At 32.4% G+C, this 20623-nt stretch overlaps 1 protein-coding gene across 1 annotated transcript in view; it reads left to right on the forward strand.

Annotated features, from left to right (window-relative positions):
- Positions 1–20623, forward strand: part of LOC129239016 (high affinity cGMP-specific 3',5'-cyclic phosphodiesterase 9A) — a 204972-nt gene that overhangs the window by 177389 nt on the left and 6960 nt on the right. Inside the window, exons 8-10 of the mRNA XM_054874280.1 lie at positions 17298–17424; positions 17649–17944; positions 18066–18504. Coding sequence (XP_054730255.1) covers positions 17298–17424; positions 17649–17944; positions 18066–18504 — 862 coding nt within the window. The remainder of the gene's footprint in view (positions 1–17297; positions 17425–17648; positions 17945–18065; positions 18505–20623) is intronic.

Here is a 20623-nt window from a genome sequence, read left to right on the forward strand (position 1 = left end):
GATGATTAACAATTTTTTATGGCCGGAATTGGATGGTATTGATCTGGACAACGTTTATTTTCAACAAGACGGCGCTACGTGCCCCACAAGCAACGAAACGATTGATCTTTTATGGGAAAAGTTTCCGAATTGTGTTATCTCTCGAAGAGGTGATCACAATTGGCCACCGAGATCTTGTGGTTTAACACCTTGTGACTTTTTCCTTTGCAGCCACGTGAAAGAGAAGGTCGACGCCAATAGCCCAAGGTCAATTCAAGACCTCAAAGATGGAATTCGGGAGGCTATCGAGGACATAAGGCAGCAACTTTGCAATTCCGTTGTGGAAAACTTCATGAAAAGAATATTGTCCTGTAAGCGTGGTCGGGGTGGTCATTTGCCTGATGTTATTTTCCACTATTAACGGCATATATTCCTCTTTATGATGAAATAAACATCCGATCATTTATATTAAAAAATAGCATTTTTCTTTGAATATCAAACTAACACCTCTGTTTGGAAAGCCCTATATTTAATTTTAGCACTTAAAAGTTAACCCAAAAATTTCTTTAAAAAAATGTATACACTTATATATTAATTAAGAAAATTTTAAAGAAAAATTGTTTAAAGTTTTCGCACCTAAAAGTTCGCACAAAAATTTGTTTAAAGAAGCTTATATACCCATACTTGAAATAATTAAAAAAAGTTAAAAATTAAAATTTTAGCCTAAAATTTAGTAAGTTTTAAATTTTAATACTCAAAAGTTAGTACTAAAACTATTTGGTAAAAATTAATAAACTTATTTAGAATATAAAAAAATAAAAAAAATTTAGTAAGTTTTAAATTTTAATACTCAAAAGTTAGTACTAAAACTATTTGGTAAAAATTAATAAACTTATTTAGAATATAAAAAAATAAAAAAAAAAAATAAAAAAAATATATGTAATAAATACAAAAATATGAAATACAAGACTAGTATTTAATATGGGTCAAATATTCCGCACTTATAATTTACCACTGAAATTGTTCCAAAAATTTTTAGAGCACCGAATACAAAAAATTCTTCAAAAAAATCTGAACTCAAGTTTACATCCTTTTTGGGTGTTAGGCCGAGCTCCTCCTCCTATTTGTGGCGTGCGTCTTGATGTAGTTTCGCCAATGGAGGGTCCTACTGTTTAAGCCACAATAAGTAAGTCTTACGCGATGCTGCTTCTGTGTGGCATATCAATTAATTTTCCTTTGGCTATTACGGAACATATTTCTTCAGTCAAGTTAGGGAAACAATTATTCTGTAATATTTATGATTTTTATTTACTAGAACTATTTTTGAAAGCTCTAAAAGCCCTTTACTGAAATTTGTATTATATTTTCGTTAGCACCAAAGATTTGCACATAAAATATGTTGTATTGCTAGTAGTATTAGATAAATATTGTATTTCATATACTAGATAAATGTTTAAAAACATATGCCTTCAAAAAGACTTAAATGAATTGTTTTTGACACTCATCTCGGTACATTATCGGGACTCATTTCCTTTAAAATATCAGTAAGTGCATAAATTGTGCGTATAAATAAGTTGACTTTTTCAATACATATGGTATCAACTAAATATATATGTAAAATATTAAAACATATATATAATATATTTAAAAAATATCTATATACGTTCTTCACTTTCAAAACCTCTACCTGTAAGTAAAGTCAGCCTACAATAAGCCCTACTGCGCGTATAAGCAACATTTGTTGCTTACTCACCTACCTGTTATTGCATCATAGCAATGCAGCCTGCACTTTGACAGATGAGTGGCACACCATAAATGCAAATTTATGTTAAGTATAATCGCTGTGCATACATATGTACGTATACACATAAATACGTATACATACATACATATTTGTAAGTACCCATATACTCGTGTATGATATCAGTTCCCCTTGAAACTACTTTTAAGTCAAAGTATTTCAGTATGTCAAAGCTGGCAGCGGTTTTAGTGTGTCAACTACTTTGGTGCAATAACCTGTCAATGCACAATTTTTTCCAACAACTTTTTCAAAATCTGTAGTGTGCATATGCGCTGGAATGAAGGTGCTTCAAAGCAAAGCTGAGAAAGGGAACCCAAAAAAAAAAGCAAAGCTGAGGAGTGAACCACAAAACTGACGAACTTGACTGCAAGCGCAGCACCAGTACAAAACTGTATTACACATTTTCCTACATATATTTATAAGCACTTGGTGTTTTACGCCAACAAGCAAATGCCTTTTCTTTTGCTTTGCCTGTGTGCATTTTCTGCATTTGTGATTTAGTATCGGCTGCTCAACTGCACACTAGCTTTTGTATTTATCTACTATGCAAAGTAGTGTACTTTGCATCGCCTGTCAAAATTTTTGTATTTGTATGTGTTTGCCATACAGCGTTTGACATTTATAATTGACATGCTTTGAGCAACAATGAAACTACAAGCAATTTCGATTACGTCAATATCGTTAGTACTTAATGTTTACCTTGGTTGGTATTAGTGAGTGGCCATAATTGAAAAATAAAAGGAAATGGTTTTGACAATATTTTACTACATCAAAAATAAGTTAGTAAAAGAGTGAAAAAGTATTCATTTATGTGCAAAAGTTAAATGTTTTAAAGAAAGTTTAGCATAAAAAAGAAAAATTGAACAAATTTTTTTGGAATTTGTAAAAATTTTCCCCAAAACTAATTTTTTATAAAAGCTTAATTTGAAAAAGAATCAATTACTAGAAAATTTTTAAAAGTATGTTTAGCAAAAACATAGTATAATATATTTAAAAAGAAATTAAATAAGTTAAAATATTTTTAAAAGCTCGGAATTTTGAAAAGTTGGTACATTTTTTTATCGACTTTTTCTATTGTGTACGAATATGAGTACTAAAATTTGTATGTATAAAAACCTAAATAAATTGTACTCGTATTTTAAAAAGAGTTTTGAAAAATTGTGCTAGAATTTACTTTTTCAGTTTTGTACTAAAATGTGTACTAAAAGTTGATTTTTCAATGATGTACTAAAATATGTACTAAAAGTGGGATGTAAAAACATTGAATTAATTGAAATATTTTAAAAAGCTCGGAGTTTAAAAAAAAAAGTGGACTGAAATATACTTTTTTAATTATGTACTAAATTGTGTACTAAAATTTGTATACAAAAAAAATTGAATGAACTGAAATATGTTAAAAAGCTTGAAGATTTTGAAATAAGTGTGCTAAAATATGCTTTTTCAATGTTGAACTAAGCCGTGTACTAGATTTGGCATACAAATAAATTTAAATTAATAGAGTATTTTAAAAAGCGCAGTGTTTGAAAATGTGTTATAAAATTTACTTTTTCAATTTTGTACTAAACTGTGTACTAAAATCTGTAGGTAGAAAAATGAAATAAATTAAAATATTTGCAAAAAACTTAGTGTTTGAAAAAATTTACTAAAATTTCCTTTTTCAATTTTGTTCTAAAATTTTTACTAAAATTTGAATATAAAAAATAAGTAAATTAAAATATTTTAAAAAGCCCAGAGTTTTTGAAAAGTGTACTAAAACTACCTTTTTAATTTTGTACTAAAATGTGTAGGTAAAAAGAAGTAAATTAATCAAAATATTTTAAAGAGCCCAGAGTTTTTGAAAGGGGTACTCAAACTTTATTTTTCAATGTTGTACTTAAATATGTACTAAAATTTGTATGTAAAAAAATTAAATTAATAAAAATGTTTTAGAAAGTCCTGAGTGTTTGAAAAAGTGTACTACAATTTGCGTTTTCTATTTTGTACTAAACCATGTACTAAAATTGGTATGCAATTAAATCTAAATAAATAGAATATATGCATTAAAAAGCCCAGTGTTTAAAAAAGTGTACAAAAATTCACTTTTTCAATTGTGCACTAAAATGTGTACTAAAATTTGTATGTAAAAGCATTGAATTAATTAAAATATTTAAAAAAACTCGGAGTTTTGGAAAAAAGTGAACTAAATTTTGCTTTTTAAAATTTGCAGCTAAATTTGTATGTAATAAAAATTAAATGAATCGAAGTGTTTGGAAAGCTCGGAGTTTTTGAAAAAAGTGTACTAAAATTATATTTTTAAATTTTGTGTACTAAAATTTGTAAGTAAAAAAATTAAATCAACTCAAATATTTTAAAAATCTTGGAGATTTTGAAAAAAACTGTACTAAAACATGCTTTTCCAATTTCGTACTAAAATGTGTACTAAAATTTGTATTTAAAAATTTTTTTTTAAGTTTTCTGCTTTAAAAGTTTACTAGAAATTTTGTTCTAAAGTTGCTAATCAAGAAAAAGTTGGCCAAAAATTGTGTTCTAAATTTTTTTTGCTAAAAATCAATCACCATCTTTGTTTCAAAATATTCTAAAAACAGCTGCGATTAAAAATTTCTACTGCTACAAAATAACTTGTCCCAAAAGCTTAGTAGCACTACAATTTGTACAAAAAGCAGCCACTTATCTTCCCTTTACCAATTTTGTGAAAATTTTCACGAGAATTTTTTGAAAGTATCTATTTTCAAATTAGTGTTAATAACAAAGCAAGAGAAAATATTTCTGTACCAAAAATATACTTGGGTAATTAGCATAGCAAATTTAAGCAAATTACTTATTTGAATACGCATAGCGGTATTTGCTTATAGGCGTATATGTAGGCACAATTTTACATGATTTATAATTCTTGTGACAAAAACCACTCAATCAAACCCCCTGAAAACTCAGAAAAGTGTTCAAGCTCGAAGTATGTTAACAACGAAATCGTCATAATAATTAAAGTATACATTTGTGGTTACAACGCATAACGCTATATAGGACGATTGAGGCACGACGAAGGACGAATTGTATGTGAAGCTGCCAATTTGAGCGGCACGATTTGCAAACACACATAAAAACATATATGTAAATACTCAAACACAATTGCACAAAGTCGTAACAGATACAAACATCTCAAAAACACACAGTTGAAAATTTATGTGTGTGTATGTGAAATAGTAGAATGTACGTGAATGTATATGTATGTATGTGCGCTGAGTGTACGTTAATGAATACAAGTAGATACTTGTGAGAATGTATTTGGGAGTGCATTGATGTGGATTTTGTTAATTAATATCCGTCGCGTAGTGATTAAATACTCTGATGATGGCTACAAAGCCAACCATGAACAGCAGAACAACAGAAATGCCAATAACAACAGCAAGACGCGTGCCAACAGCAGGAATGAAAATAGGGTGGTGGGAAGTGTAGAGCAGCTGTCTTAGTGGCATAAAAACAATAACAGTATAGCAATCCACTGACACAACAGTGTTGCCAATTTCGCTTAAGAAAATTTATGCTTCACTTGCAAGAGTTTCCATAAATTAAGATTTTACGCTTGTTTGTACGCTTCGGGCGGCGAAAGTGCTGCTACTTGAAAAAGCTCACTTTATGCTCTTGCTATAATCTCGCTGGTAATTGAAATAAAACTTACTTTATTTGCTTCAATTTCAACTTAAATATTAAGTATAAAAACCTGTGCTTTTGGGGACTCAAAATGCGCATGTATTTTGGAAAAATTACGGAGAGGTGTAAAACTAAGCAATTTTTCACCCATAAATTTGTGCTAAAAAATCTGCCTAACAGTTCAGTTAGTATAGTACAGTTTTTGAATGTAAAGAACAAATCAGTCAAAGTTGTACAAAAATGTATGTTTGCTAAAAAATGTTGCTATGCAAAACGAAATTTCGGGTACTAAAAATTGCTGTACTAAAATGTATGTATGTAGAATTTTTGGAGCACTAAAATGCATATGTTTTGAAAAGTTTACTATTAAATAACAAATTGAAGAAAAAAAAAATGTTGAATAAAATTTGTGAACTAAAAATCCCTCTACTAAAATATATGTATGACAAATTTTCGAAACGCTGAAATGCATATTTTTTCAAGAGCTTACAAGTAAATCTGAGGTAAAGCAAAAATATTAGCTCGAAACATTAAAAACAAAAAAACAAAAAAAAATGTTTAAATATTGAATAAAATTTGTGTACTAAATATTCCTACACTAAAATATGTGTATAAAGAATTTCCATGTGTATAAGATGCATATTTTCTCAAAAGTTTAGCAGAAAACCGTAATTTAAAGCCAACCCAAAGTTTTGTACTAAAAATATCTAAACTGATTTTAGTACTAAAAATCGTGTAACAAAATATTTACTATAATCTATAAAATTATGATTTGCTATGAATATCTGTACTAAAAATTGTTTCTACTAATTCGAGTACTAAAAATTGTACTAAAATTTTGTAAGTGCTACTTTTAACTTGTTTTTTCTGGTTTACGAAAATTCATATTTTCCAGCTAAAGTATCGCAAAAATTTTTTACTAAAAATGTTGCCAGCCCTTAGTCTTAAATATTTTGACAAAAATTTGCGAAAAATGCGAGAAACTACAAATTTGCTACGCATAATACTATCTAAAAAAATTAAGTTAGATATGAATATGTGAACTTAAATGTTTCTACTAAAAATTTGTCTATTAAAAATTGTTCTCAAATTTTTTAAATGGCAATTTTATATTAACTTTTTGTCTACTACAAATTGTACTAAAATATTTTTAACGGCAATGTTATATAAGGTTTTTTGTAGACAATAAAAGAAATACAATATAAACAAAATAATAAAAAATTGTATGAATAATATTTGTGTACTAAAAGTCCCTGCACTAAAATACGTTTATAAAGAATTTTCATGATTGGAAAATGTATTTTTTTTTCAAAAATTTAGCAGAAAATCGTAATTTTAAGCCAATCAAAAGTTTTGAACTAAAAATATCTAAACGCATTTTGGTACTAAAAATCGTGTAACAAAATATTTACTGTAATCTACAAAAATATATGAATATCTGTACTAAAATTTTTTGTACTAAATTAGTGTACTAAAAATTGTGCTACAATTTTGTAAGTGCCAATTTTAACTTGTTTTTTTTTCTGGTTTACAAAAATTTATATTTTCCAGTTAAAGTATCGCAAAAGGTTTTTACTAAAAATGTTATCAACAGCTTGTCTGATTTTGACAAAAATGTGCGAAAAATTTAAAACAACATAAATTTTCTACGAAAACACTATCTAAAAATTAAGATTTGCTATAAGAATTATACTAGAACTGTTTATACCAAAAACTCGTGGACTAAAAAGTGTACTAAATTTCTTTTCTGTTCCAATTTTATATTGATTTTTTGGTTTCCCAAAATTCAAATTTTTCCATAATAAAATTGCAAATAATTCAGCATTAAAAAACCATCTGCCGTTCGAAAGCATTAGAAAATTGTAAAAATATGTCTGCAACACCCACAGTACAAATTGGAGAATGTTTTAAACCAAATACCAAAGAAGTCACTAATAATATTATTAATTCAACAAATGTTGTACTAAAAAAAAGACAAACAATTGGAATGTTCAACTTTCGTACTAAAAAACAATTGGAAAACAACTTGTATGTTAAAAACTTTAGTCAAGAGTTGTAAAAATGCAAATTTCGTAAAGTGCTTTTACCTCAAATCCGTACCCTTAATTGATTTTTTTTTCTTTGTTTTTTTTTTTTGTATTTTTGAAAAACAGATAATAATAGATTTTTTACCAGCTATTCAATTTCGATGCTGTGCAATTTTACCACACTAATTTACTGGATATTTGAAATGTAAAACTTGGCGAAATGGCTGTGAAATTTTGAGTTAAATATTTGCACTAAAATTGTTAACGAGAAAAGAACAAAAATCTAAAGAATCTTACTAAAAAAATCGAAAAAGTAAAAAAAAATATATTTATTTTATATTTTTGGAAATTTTGACGAATAGCGCATCGGAATTTACCCGTGAACCAACGTCTTTTTACTTGCTTCAGAAATATCTACTTTTTTATTATTATAATCGAAAATTTATTAGTGCTTTTATTAAAAAAGTATTTTCTCCAAATAGCTGCGCCTTACCCTCATCAGCTCTTGAGTGTGCTTCCTAAATTTCTTCTTTCCTTCCTTCGCAAGCACATCCAAATACTTCGTGTCATGGCAATACTGTTGGCGTCTACCGCCAATACTTCTCTCTTTGTGGTAGTTATTTGTAATCATTAGTTAATAAGTTTCACATTTAAGCTGCTGGTAGCGTAGGTGGTGGCCGACGGCAGTTGGTGGCTGCAGCGAGCCAAAGACAGTGTAGCAATTGCCCTGCAAGCAGGTATTAGTAATTTATCAGCAACTGCTGGCAAGAAGTAGTTTTTAGGGAATTGCACATACACCTACATATCTGTGGATTCGTAGATGTATTTGTGAGTATTTGCAATTTATTCATGAAGGCAACTGAATAAGGAACATAAATGATTTGTGCCTATATAATAAAAAAGTGATTGATTTTTCGAATGCTTCGCATTTTTCGCGAATATTTACTGAAGTCCATCACATCCTACACGATTTTTCAATATTTTTCAAAAATTTTATTAAATTTTACTGGAAAAAATTTATTGTTTTAACAACCCTATTGGATTTCTCAAGAAGGCATCACCTCCTTTTGTACAGATAACCAGATAGAAGGGCATTAATTGAGCTTTCTGGAGTACCTTCGCGGTGAATTTCACCTATGTATAGGCAAAAGTTAATCAAATGCATTGAAAAATGTATAGATATTTTTACTTGTTTTTTATTTTATTTTATTATATTTTTATTTTTTGATATTTTATTTTATTCCAATTTATTTTGTTTTGTTTTCTTTTATTTTTTTATTTATTTTATTTTTTACTTCATTTTCTTTATTTGATTTAATTCCATTTTACATTTTTTCTTCACTTTATTGTATTGTATTTTATTTTTTGTACTTTTACCTTCATTTGATTTACATTTTCTGATATTTCATTTATTTTTTTTTTCTTTTAGTCTATTTCAGTTTATTTTATTTAATTTTCCTTTTTTATTTTATTTAGTTTAGCTTACCTTTTTAATTTTTTTCTTTATAGTTTTTCTTCACTTTATTTTATTTTTTTGTACTTTTACTTTGTTTTGTTTTCATTTTCTGATATTTCATTTAATTTTTTTTTATTTTACTTTTTTTCATTTTATTTAGTTTTCTTCACCTCTTTAATGTTTTAATTTTTGGATTTCTCGTTTGTTTACATTTTTTTCCTTCTTTTATTTTACATTTTATTTTCGTTTTTTTTTATTTGTTTTTATTTTTTTTAGTTTTAGTTTACCTGCCTTCTTTTCATTTTGTTGTAATTAATTTTATTTATTATACATTTTTTATAACTTTAATCTCTGTTTCTTATTTATTTATTTATTTATTTTTTTTTTGTTATAGCTTTTTAATTTTTTTATTTCCATTTTGTTTTTTTGTTTGTATGTATCAAATAACTTATTTTACTTTATCTTCTATTGCCTCGCCATGTATCGACCTCCGGAAATTCCTTGTTGGAATGACTCGGTCTTGGATAGCGATTGCGAAACCTTCTGTTTCAGAAAATAGCTTTCCTCTTTTCAGCCATAAATTGGATGATTGTGCGTCCATCCATTCCATTTCGTGATCATGGGGATGGCCACCGTGTATTGTTTTTGCCTTCCATGCTGCGATCATTTCTGCTGGGGATTTAACCCCCTCAGGTACTGGGAAATCCTGCTCCATCAGACTTAGCGGGGTAAAGCCATTATCTTCCATAGCGATAGCTTTAAATAGATGAGACTCGCTGCTTAAAAAATATGTACGTAGCTTTAAAGTTTGCGAGAAGTGTAGACGCGCTATATTGATGATTCCTCTCCCACCAACGTTCCGAGGAAGCGATATTCTCTCCACAGCGCTTTGAGGGTAATGGCTTTGGAACTTTGTAAAAGTGGTGCGTATCAGCGTTTCAATCCTAAGGATATCTGTCTGAGACCATTTTATTACTCCAAACGAGTATGCCAAAAGAGGTATGGCCCAGGTATTAATTGCTTTGCATTTATTTCCACTGCGCAGACTAGTTTTTAATACAGCTTTCAGTCGTGCTTCAAATTTGTTAATGAGGTTTTGCTTTACTAGCGTGTGGTTGATTCCTTTAAGTTGCAGAAATCCTAAATATTTATAAGATTCGCTGCTATGCAAGTTGTCTAGAATAATATTTTGATCTACTGCGTAGTTTTCTTCGGTTTCATCAACCTGACCTCTAATCAAATGTATTATTTTGCACTTATCTGGTCCAAATTCCATTCCCACGTCATCGCTAATAGCTTTAGTGGCATCTATCAGCTCATATAGCTTATGCTTTTTGTTTGCGAACAATTTCAAGTCGTCAACAAACAGAAGATGGTTGAACGTGTGCTCTCTTACTTCCGTTTTGAGTATAAAGCCATTTTGTTTAAGTGTGCGAAGCCTGCTAAGTGGATTGAGACCAATGCAGAACCATAGGGGGCTTAAAGCATCCCCTTGGAATATACCACGTTTGATTGAAATCTGTTTTGAAACAGTTCCATTTAGAACCAGTTGTGTATTCCACTTGCTCACTATGCGGCCCAAGAGTGCAACAGTGGCAGCATTGATTTTGTATATTCTTAATATTACTAATAGGTAATCATGCGGCATTGAGTCAAAAGCTTTTTTGTAGTCAATAAACGGACGCTTAAATTCCGCCTTCTTCTCAGAGCTACTCCTGTGATAACAGTGTCTATAATAAGCTGATCTTTAGAGCCCATTGTGCGCTTAAGCAAGTAATTGGGCGATATTTTGCTGGATCAACAGATGGTGTGTCCTTTGGGAGGAGATAGGTCGCTCCGGCTGTAAGAACTTCTGGGATGACTGCTGTATTTTTCAGCAGCTCGTTGTAGCATCTTGCGAGTGCTTCATGCATTACTGAAAGCTTTTTAAGCCAGATGTTGTGTAGCTGGTCTAGGCCAGGAGATATCCAGTTAGCTGAAGTACAAATATTATTCTTTATTTCTTCTGCAGTTATGTCGTAAAAGTGCATTGGTGCTACGTTATCAGCTTTTTCTTTTTCTTTGGCTAACCAATTCGCATCAGCATTGAAGTGTTTTGCTTGTGCCCATATTTTCTCCCAAAACTGCTCTAAATCTTGTTGTTGTGGATATGGTGTATGAGATTCTGCATTTCTGTTTTGTTGCAGATTTCTATAAAAGCTCTTTTGATTTTTGTGGAAAAGCTGGTTTTCCTTCCGTCTCTGATTGCTTTTGACGTATCTTCTTAATCGTTTTGAGTAAGCGGCGAGTTGCTGTACTTGCCTATCAATTATATCGTATAGTTGGTCAAGATCCACATCCTGGGGTTTAAGCGGCGCGCTTATTCTAGATACATACCTGAACAATCTTTTCGATCTAGGCCCATTTTTAAATGAAGTAAGCCTCTCTATAAATTCTCTTAGACCGGCAATTCGTGTTTCGAGTCTTCTTTGCCACTTGGGAACCACTGGTGTTTTTTGCGTCGTTGTATTTTTAAATGTTTGCACCTTTGGGTGCTTTCCCAGTATTCGTACGGTAGTGAGGGCGGAAACATAAAAGAGAGTGTTAACATGTTCCAAGTTGGTGCTATTGGCGACATATGCTGACAGAATTTTCGAGTTAAGGCTTTTTACCGCTTCGTTTAACTTTTCCGATTCGCCTAATCGGGGTATCCTTGGTCTTTGTAAAGGATCCATACCTTCATAATTCGCCAGATGATTATTTAAAGTGTCTTTTACCTCCCGTTTTTCATTAGTTTCTGGACTATCGCTTTCAGTACTTTCATAAATCAAGTTAATTTCAGGTCGTACGTTGGTAAATTCCGCTAAATTTTCAGGCTGTGGGTTGCGTGCCTCGGTTATCTCTGGTGTTATTTCTTCATCGCTTCTTTCTACTCCTCGCAGCTCGTTGCGTATTGCACTTTTAATTTTCTCTTGCTTTTATTTTCTTCCCTATTCGTGTTGGAAGATTGCTTTTTTTCTTGTAGCATGGCTATTTTCGGTAAACTTTCCATTCAGATGTCTGTATCTTCTTAGAAACAGGTCTAACATTCTTTCACGATAGGTCGTCATGTGCTCCGGTTCTTCACAATTTGTGGAAATGTAGTAGCAGCGCAGGACATATTCATTCATATCCGTTGTCCATTGAATACGCTGTCTAACACGGCCTGCTCTTGTGGTTCCAAGATTAACTCGAGAAACACTTGTCGCAGTGTTGGGGTTTTCGTGTTGTTGCTGTTGTGCCACTGGCGACTCCGCTATCTGATGTCGATGAGCAGAGCCGTGGCTTCTGCCGACACTTGAGCGAATATCCTCGCTCGGCTGCAATCATTAGAGTGCTCTATAATGCGGCTCTCCATTTTTCGAAACGGGTAATTGCATTTTAAGCCTTCTGGCAGGTGGTTTACAGATTTCCTTCTGGGTTAACTGTGTCCTTCAGACATGCATTCACACATCCGGCATGTTAGGCATTTTAGCGGACTGTTTTCTTCTTCGCTGAAAGGAGAAGTGGAGTCGTGGAGTCGTTACTTCCAGCACCCCTCGGTGAGGGATGTTCGTGCGGGGTCGTGACTAGGGGCCGCGGGGTTGTCATGCCCGTCAACTCTCTAATGAGAGATGCCCTTGCGGGCTTATTTTATTTTATTTTTTTTAATTTTATTTTATTTTATTTTATTTTATTTATTTTTAATTTTTTAATGTAATGTAATTTTTTCAATTTACTTTATTTTATTATATTTTTTATTTTCTTATTTTGATATTTTTGTTGTTTTTTGTGTTATTTTAATTTTTGTTTTTTTTTATTTTTATGTTTTTATTACTATTATTTTTTTTTATTTATTTGTTTTTACTTATTGCATTTAATTTTTTTTATTTTCTTAATTATAAAACTAAAATAATAATAAATTAAGTAATTTTGTTTCATTTGAAATTATTTTATTTTGTTCTCTGTTTTTAATAAATTTTTTATGTATTTTTATGTTGCCATAACCAAATTCCATCTGCAATATATCGTTTTTTATTATATTTGACTCTCTCTCTCTCTCCCTCCCTGGCTTCCAACACCAACCAAGCGGATGCGTTCGGTTAACCCACTTTTAGCGATACCAGTTACAACTAACCTCTCGTGCCCATTTAACCCAGTTGGTGCGAAAAAAATATTATACCAAAAAATAGTCACGTCAAAGTCGCATATGCATACACACTCACACAAATGATTTTACTAAAGTAAACTCTCAGCGAAAATTGTTGTACGCATTCTACAATTTAGATTTTTCAGTAACCTTTTTAATTACTAAACGCGCACTCCACACACCATTTTCGCACTACCATCCATAACCTCCCACCAGCCAACTCCGGCCAGTGGTTTGCATTCTGCTGGGCAGCAACTATTTACCTGCCCGCTGGCTGAACACTTAATTAAATGTTACACACTCCGCATGTTGCTGCTCCAAAACATTCATATGATACGACTGCTACTATTTAGAATGGCAATAGTAGCCACGAACTTATGTGTTTGAGCAGGAAAACCGCAGACAAATGTATGCAAACGCATTTCTTTTTGTCTATTTTTTCTACCAACCAACACTTTTTTGCAACAATGCACGGCGGATATTTTGCTGCTGTGAATATTTCGGTTTTCATGTCGGTAGTGTGTGTCATGTGTAGGTATATTTTACTGCTTCTATGTATAAGTAATTACGAGTGTGCAAGTTTTTGTAGCTTTTTCCTTAAATGGCATCATTTTGCAATGCTTCACTGGCATTTCCGTCTTTTTAGGCACTAAAAATGGTATTTCTAATTTGGATAGTCAAAACTCGAGTAGGTTGAAAAATAATAAAAAGATAGAAAGGAGCTGCTCACGTGCATGCATATGTACATACATATATGGCATCAAATTGCGAACAACCAACACTGGCACTTTCATTTAACATCTACTGTCATACGCCATTACTCATACGCCCCGTTGACCATCTAACAAAGCATAGCAATAAAGCTATTTAACTATGTATGTAGTATGGCACTCAAGTTCAATTAAAATTGAAATGCGAAAACAACAAAAAGACAAATTATTCGCCAATTATAAGATTGTACTATGCAAATAACAATTGATTAGAAAATAATTTGAAGGAGGCCAATGAATGAGGCCGTGTAAATTGAAGGAGAAAGAATAGCAAGAATACACATAAATCAGTTCCGTAATATAAAGCAGAAAAAGTCACATGAAAACAGTAAAGCACAGGTCTTATTTTGTAAAAACAAACCAAAAAAGAAAAAACAAAACAACGTAGAAAAGTTAAACACCAGCTAAATGTATAAAGAAGACAATGTGATGTGGGTCAGTTTGAGAAAAAGTAATTAAAACTTTTGCTTTTGTAAGCCTTGCGTGAGTGAGTGGATGTATGCGAATTTATATTGCATTCTTTTATGTTATTTAGTTTTGTTATTTTTTATTGCTTTAGTCAACTTTTTACGACTTGCGCAACAACCAGGAATTAGCACGCGAAAAATATTGTGCTCCTAAGAGGTAGACTCTCATAGGGATAAGAGTGGGCCTTACAGGTGTATAAGCAGAATAAACATGTATAGATGCTGAGTTTTAAAGGAAAGTGGTTGATCCAGATAAATTATGTAGAAAAAATTGTTCAGTTCATTTAAAGAGTTTGCGAAGTAGTATTTACTCCACCGTAGCTTTTAAATAATACTTTTCAACTCGATACCTGGCTATTTTTTCGCCTAATGCGAAGTCCAGTTAAAGATTTTAAAACGATTTTACGAAATGAGCAAAACACAGGTACCTGATACCTATATTCATGACGCCTCTGAATGGTAAAAATTTGGTTTCGAAATATATTACATGGTTTTATTTACTGGGAAGCTTAAAAGTGATTTTAAGCCTAACAGTAAATTTTTAAATCTTGGGCTAATTTAATTGTCTGTTAGTCAATCGGGAGGGGGTTTTTATTGATCTACGTATCTTCTTCACGCGTCAGGCAATCCCTTCGTTGTAGATGGGATATGCATACTGAACATGAGAGAGTAATAGCACTCAGGGCGGCACTTTTTTAATAACTGTAAATTGATCGATTGCGCACGGCCGTGCCAGAAGAGCGCATTCAAGACTAGAAATCATGCATGAGATATTTTACCACCACAAAAATTGTACCTCACAAAAAAAAACAGCTCCAAGCTTTCATTTGGGCACAATTAGAAAAAAATCAAAAAAGTTGTTTTTTGAAAAAAAATTTAAATACAAAAAATTAAACGAAAAATTATATGCAAAAACACTAATTTAAAAAAAATTTTAAACACTACACTTGATTTACTAAAAAAAATAATTTATTAAAAAAAATTGTTTATGTAACCAAAAAATTGCTTAACCTTTTTCATTTTTTCGCGTAAAGTACGACAAAAATCTTAAACATTTCGTTTTTTTGTACTGACAACTATTTAGGAAAGGAAACTTCCACAAAAAACTAAAAATTTTGAACTTCACATCTTGCCAAGCATTCAATAAAAAAAATTTATTAAAAAGAATATATTTAAAAACTATTTTATTTAAGCACCACACTTGATTTACATAATTTTCTAAACAATATTTTACTTTAAGAAATTTTTATTTTACAAAAAAGTATTGTTCAACCTTTTTTTAATTCTCCTCAGAAAATACGATAAAAAATATATATTTTGTTTTTCTTGGGCTGAGTAAGGCAAAAAATACCCCAAAAGAACCATTATAAAAGAGAAATTTAATAAAAAGAAAGTTTACAAAAAAAAGTTTGATAAAAAAAATTAATCAAATACTACACTTGATTTGCAAAAAAATAATTTTATAAAAAATATTTTATTTAAAAAAAATTATTTTACCAAAAAAATGTATCAATCTTTTTCATTTTTTCTCAGAAAGTCCGATCAAAATCTCATAGAAAATATTTATTTTGTTTTTTCTTGGGCTGACAACTATTTAGGAAAGAAAATTTCCACAAAAAAAATAAAAAATTTAACCTCACACCTCGCCAAGCATTCAATAAAAAAATTTATTAAAAAGAAAATTTTATAAAAAACATTTTTAAATACTACACTTGATTTACACAAAAAAAAAATTTCTAAAAAATATTTTATTTATCATTCATTTTTTCTCAGAAAGTCCGTTCAAAATCTCATAGAAAATCTTTATTTTGTTTTTCCTTGGCTTGACAACTATTTAGGAAAGAAAACTTCCACCAAATACTCAAAATTTTGAACCCCACATCTCACCAAGCATTCAATACTTTCTTTTATTTCAGCATTACTTCAAAAAAATTGGAAAGTTCCCAATTAAAAGTGCCTTAGATATGCTATTGAAAACCTTAATTTATTTTCTCTTTGGCCGACAGCTATTTGACTTACAATTTACAACAGAAAACTTCCACAAAAAGTCTAACTTTCGAACCCCTACATCTCGCTAACCATTCAATGCTTGCTTTAATTTCAGCATTATTAAAAAACCGGAAAATGTCGAAATTAAAAAAAGGTTTAAAAATATGTTTTTTCTTTGTTTTATATCTTCACACATACAATTTAACATTTTTTTAAAATCGGAAATCTAATTTTTGAACCTCTATATCTGCTCAACCATACCATATTTTTCCGCTACCTTGTGCCCAATTTATGCTACTGTTTAGTAGATCATCTTTACCAATTTCAGCAAACTCGATGCGACGAAATTTTTTCGTAGCCGCACTTGACTTCTTTTGCCCCTTAGGCTTTGTACTGGAATTTTATGATAACAGCTAGAAAACTACCCGCAAATATGCTTTCCCAGCAACGATACGAAAAGAAAACTGTTTTTTTCATTTATAATTTGATGTTGGACATCCCCAGCGGGCATCGAATGCGATATTAAACGCATGGCGGTCAAGCACTCGCACTGAGCCACACTGAGTCATTCCTTAGCAACATATAATAGCGGAATTTTTCAAAATCAAATTACTTTACAAAAAAAAAATACAAAAAACAAATCATATTTCATAATTGAAGTGTTATATAATTTGTGAATTTAATACTAAAAAAATATTCTTTATTCAAATTTTGATGATTATTTAAAAAGGGTATATATTTATAACAGAATTTTTGCCAAATAAGTACTCCAGTACTTATACCCAAATTTTTTTTCACTAAAAAATTCTCTATCATTCATTTTTTCATTCACATATGTACACTTAAAAATTCTTACTACCTAATCTGCTTAGTAAATGGAGTTCAGATCCAAGTCTGCGCTACGTTCTCTAAACTCCAGATTTGCTCCATTGTTCTCCTCCTCTCCTCCTCATGCTGTCTAATTTAACATTTCTACTGCGTTGTTTGTATTCATCTCCGATTTTCAATTACAGAGAAATACGTGAGGGCATCATACGTTGCATATTGGCTACGGACATGGCGCGTCACAATGAAATACTAACACAGTTTAAGGAGATTACACCCGTATTCGATTACTCAAATCGCGCACACATAAATTTGGTGAGTATGGAAAATGGAAAAATTATAAGCAAATTCGTGATTTGTTATTTAAAAAATCGTGAAATCAAGGAAATATGTGAAATTTTTTTGAATTTCAGTACTGAAAGCAATACAGATTTGAAATACTGTATAACTCCCCTTTTATTTTCCTAACATTTTTTAACATTTATGCACTCACACACAATACCTCTCGCTTCTTCTCTCTTTCTACCCCTCTTCACCAGCTCTGTATGGTGCTGATTAAAGTGGCGGACATCTCAAATGAGGCGCGTCCCATGGATGTTGCCGAACCTTGGCTTGATCGACTGTTACAGGAATTTTTCGCACAAAGCGCTGCCGAAAAGTCTGAAGGCCTGCCAGTCACACCCTTCATGGATCCGGACAAAGTAAGCAAGCCGGGTTCACAGGTGCGTTTCATTGGTTTGGTGCTATTGCCGCTCTTCGAAGCGCTGGGTGATTTGGTGCCTGAAGTGATTGAATTGATTATCATACCAGTGCGCATAGCGCTCGATTACTACAGGTAAGTAATAGCAGCATTTATCCACTAACTGTAATTACTAAAATAGCGGCATTTTCCTCTTTTCTTTTTCTTGTTCTTTCTCTTTCTTTCTCTCTCTCTCTCTCTCTCTCTCTCTTTGCAGACGCTTAAACGATGCTCAAACTAAATCGCGCAAATCCGTTGCAGACACCGCCTCAATGGCCGCATCGGACAACATTAGCGCCGCCTCGGATGGTGGCGGCAGTACGACTGCTGTACATACAAGTGGCGGCCATGCACACAGCCCAGCGGCTGGCACCAATGGTCAGGCTGCGGGTGCCAGCACCGCCTCCACAGGCAGCGCCACCACCGGTACCGGCGGCGGTGGCTCTGGCAGTGGTGGCACCAACTCTGGCGGCAGTATTTCACCACAAATGCCACGCTCACAATCGGGCATTAGTGTGAAGTCCCGCCGGAGTATACCATCACAGAAATCTGCCTCTCGCACATCCGTCGATGAGCCGCAATGCTTGGCAGCGGAACTGCATGATTTGCCAGAGGGTAGTGAGAGTGGCGATTCGGAGACGGCTACGGAAGTGGATGTAAGTAGATATTCGGTATGATGGAGTTTCTAATAATAATAAATAATAATAATTAACTATTTTAATGAAAGTATACATACATACGTGATTGAGTAGCATGCCTGAAGGAATGTGCTACAGAAACATTTAAGGTGGTCGTTAATTGGTTGAAAAAAACTGCATGTGGCAGCCGGTAAAATGTGCTAGCAAAAAGGTGAAAGGTACTTAGAATGGTGGTAATTATAAGATAGTAGTGTTCTATATAAAGCTTCTAGACAAATTCCATTTTGCGCCACTTTAGTCTTGAGCTCACGACCCGCAAAGCTGTCATAAGAGCTCGACGCTACATTCACTCTATCAATTGAACTCATGCCCCATTCGAACTCGTCATCCATCGTGGTCCATTCTATTCTTATTCTTTCGGATCTCATCTCGACTAGGATAATCTGCTAAGTGCTTAAAAGCGTCTCAAAATCTGAATATCATACAAAAACTTAGTTAGGAATCTCTTGTGGATTTAGCGTCTGAAGTTCGGTCTTTGAGCTGACACACATGAAAAGTTGGCTTCAAATTGAGTAGTGTACTTGAAATAGCTCAACTCTGCCTGGCAGCTAAAGGCTTAAAAAAGGGTGTTAAGGGCTTAAGGGCTCATGTGAGAGTCTTAGGAATTTACCACCCCAAAATTTGGCTAGGATAATGTGGCTAAAAGGGTGATATCTTTGTCTATTTCGCTTCTATATAAAAATTTAATTTCCGCCTTTGCTGGCTTCGGCTCACGATCGCAGAGCTGAAGTAGAACTCGACATTACAGCAGCCCAAGAACCCACACATTCCAACTCGTCATCCATCACAATCCTATTCAATATTGCGAAAAAACTATTCAAACTCGCCAATCATCGTAGTCCTCTCTACTATTATTAAAAAAAATAAAGAGCTTTCTTCTAATTACCGTGGTTCATATTCCTTCCACTCTCGTTTCATAAAGAACTGTGCTGTAGTAATTTTAGATCAGGAAATAATGTCTAGAGTTCTATGTATAAATATTTAGTGTGCCAAGTTGTTGACTGCCTACGACTACCCTATTTGCGATCACAACAAATATGATTAATATCTATACAGCCAGTCTAGCTGCTTTCAAGACGCTTGCATTAATCCTGAGCTATGCGGCCAACGGATCAGCGGTTACCCTACGGTGATCAAAACCAGAAATTCGAATCAATGCTACAGAAATCATGAATTGGATCAGCAGTTTACATAAAGAGCTACGGTCCGGTCTAGAACGCTGCAGAACTGCAGAGTGTTTTGGGACAAGCCCCAACATAAAACTGTCGAACTTCGTTCTGAAACTCGGTAGAAAAGACGTTCGGTTGATGATCGATACTATCACAGGACACAACCCATGGGGTCAGTATGTGACCACAATTGGATATCATTGAAAATTGCCTTCAATACCAATAGAGCATCGAATACTATGGACTTTTTAGCCAGAGTTTTTTAGGAGTTGCCGGTCTCTCGGTGCTTCTTAGCTCGCCTTTTTCAAATTTCAAATGCGAAAACACTAGCGAGCTGCCGCGCAGCAAATCATGTAGGGCACTCTAACATACCAGTCAACGAGAAGGCAGACCAGCTTATGATAAACTCTTCTGGTAGAGGTTGAGCACGCTACTTTCTTTCAGCAAACTTGAAATTAGTGAATTTTTTCTCAAAAAGGCGTATAGAGTGTGAAAAAACTCAATATCTGCAAGACTGTCCGACTCACCTGGCCAGAATGCGTGAATTTTTTTTTTTTTTTTTTTTTCTATTCCCCATTTATTTTATACATCTGTCCTTTGACATTAAGTATGTTGTTTAACAATTTGGTCAGGATTTATATACATCGCTTAATGGCCAGTATCAAAAAGCGATAAAATTTAAATAAACGAAATAATAGCAATTAAATAATATATAATAATACAATACAAGTTTCACTTTACATGATTACATTTTACAACTATTTTTAATTATTATTTTTTTTTTTTTTTTTTGTTTGTACATATTTATGGTTTTTCTAGCATTTATCATACTAGGTCGCTTGGTCGGGTTCTCTTTAAACGCCTTTTCCCGTTTCTTTCCCTTTCAAGAAGTTTGTTGATTTCTGCAT

This window comes from Anastrepha obliqua, chromosome 2 (assembly GCF_027943255.1).
Source record: "Anastrepha obliqua isolate idAnaObli1 chromosome 2, idAnaObli1_1.0, whole genome shotgun sequence".
Lineage (NCBI taxonomy): Eukaryota > Metazoa > Arthropoda > Insecta > Diptera > Tephritidae > Anastrepha > Anastrepha obliqua.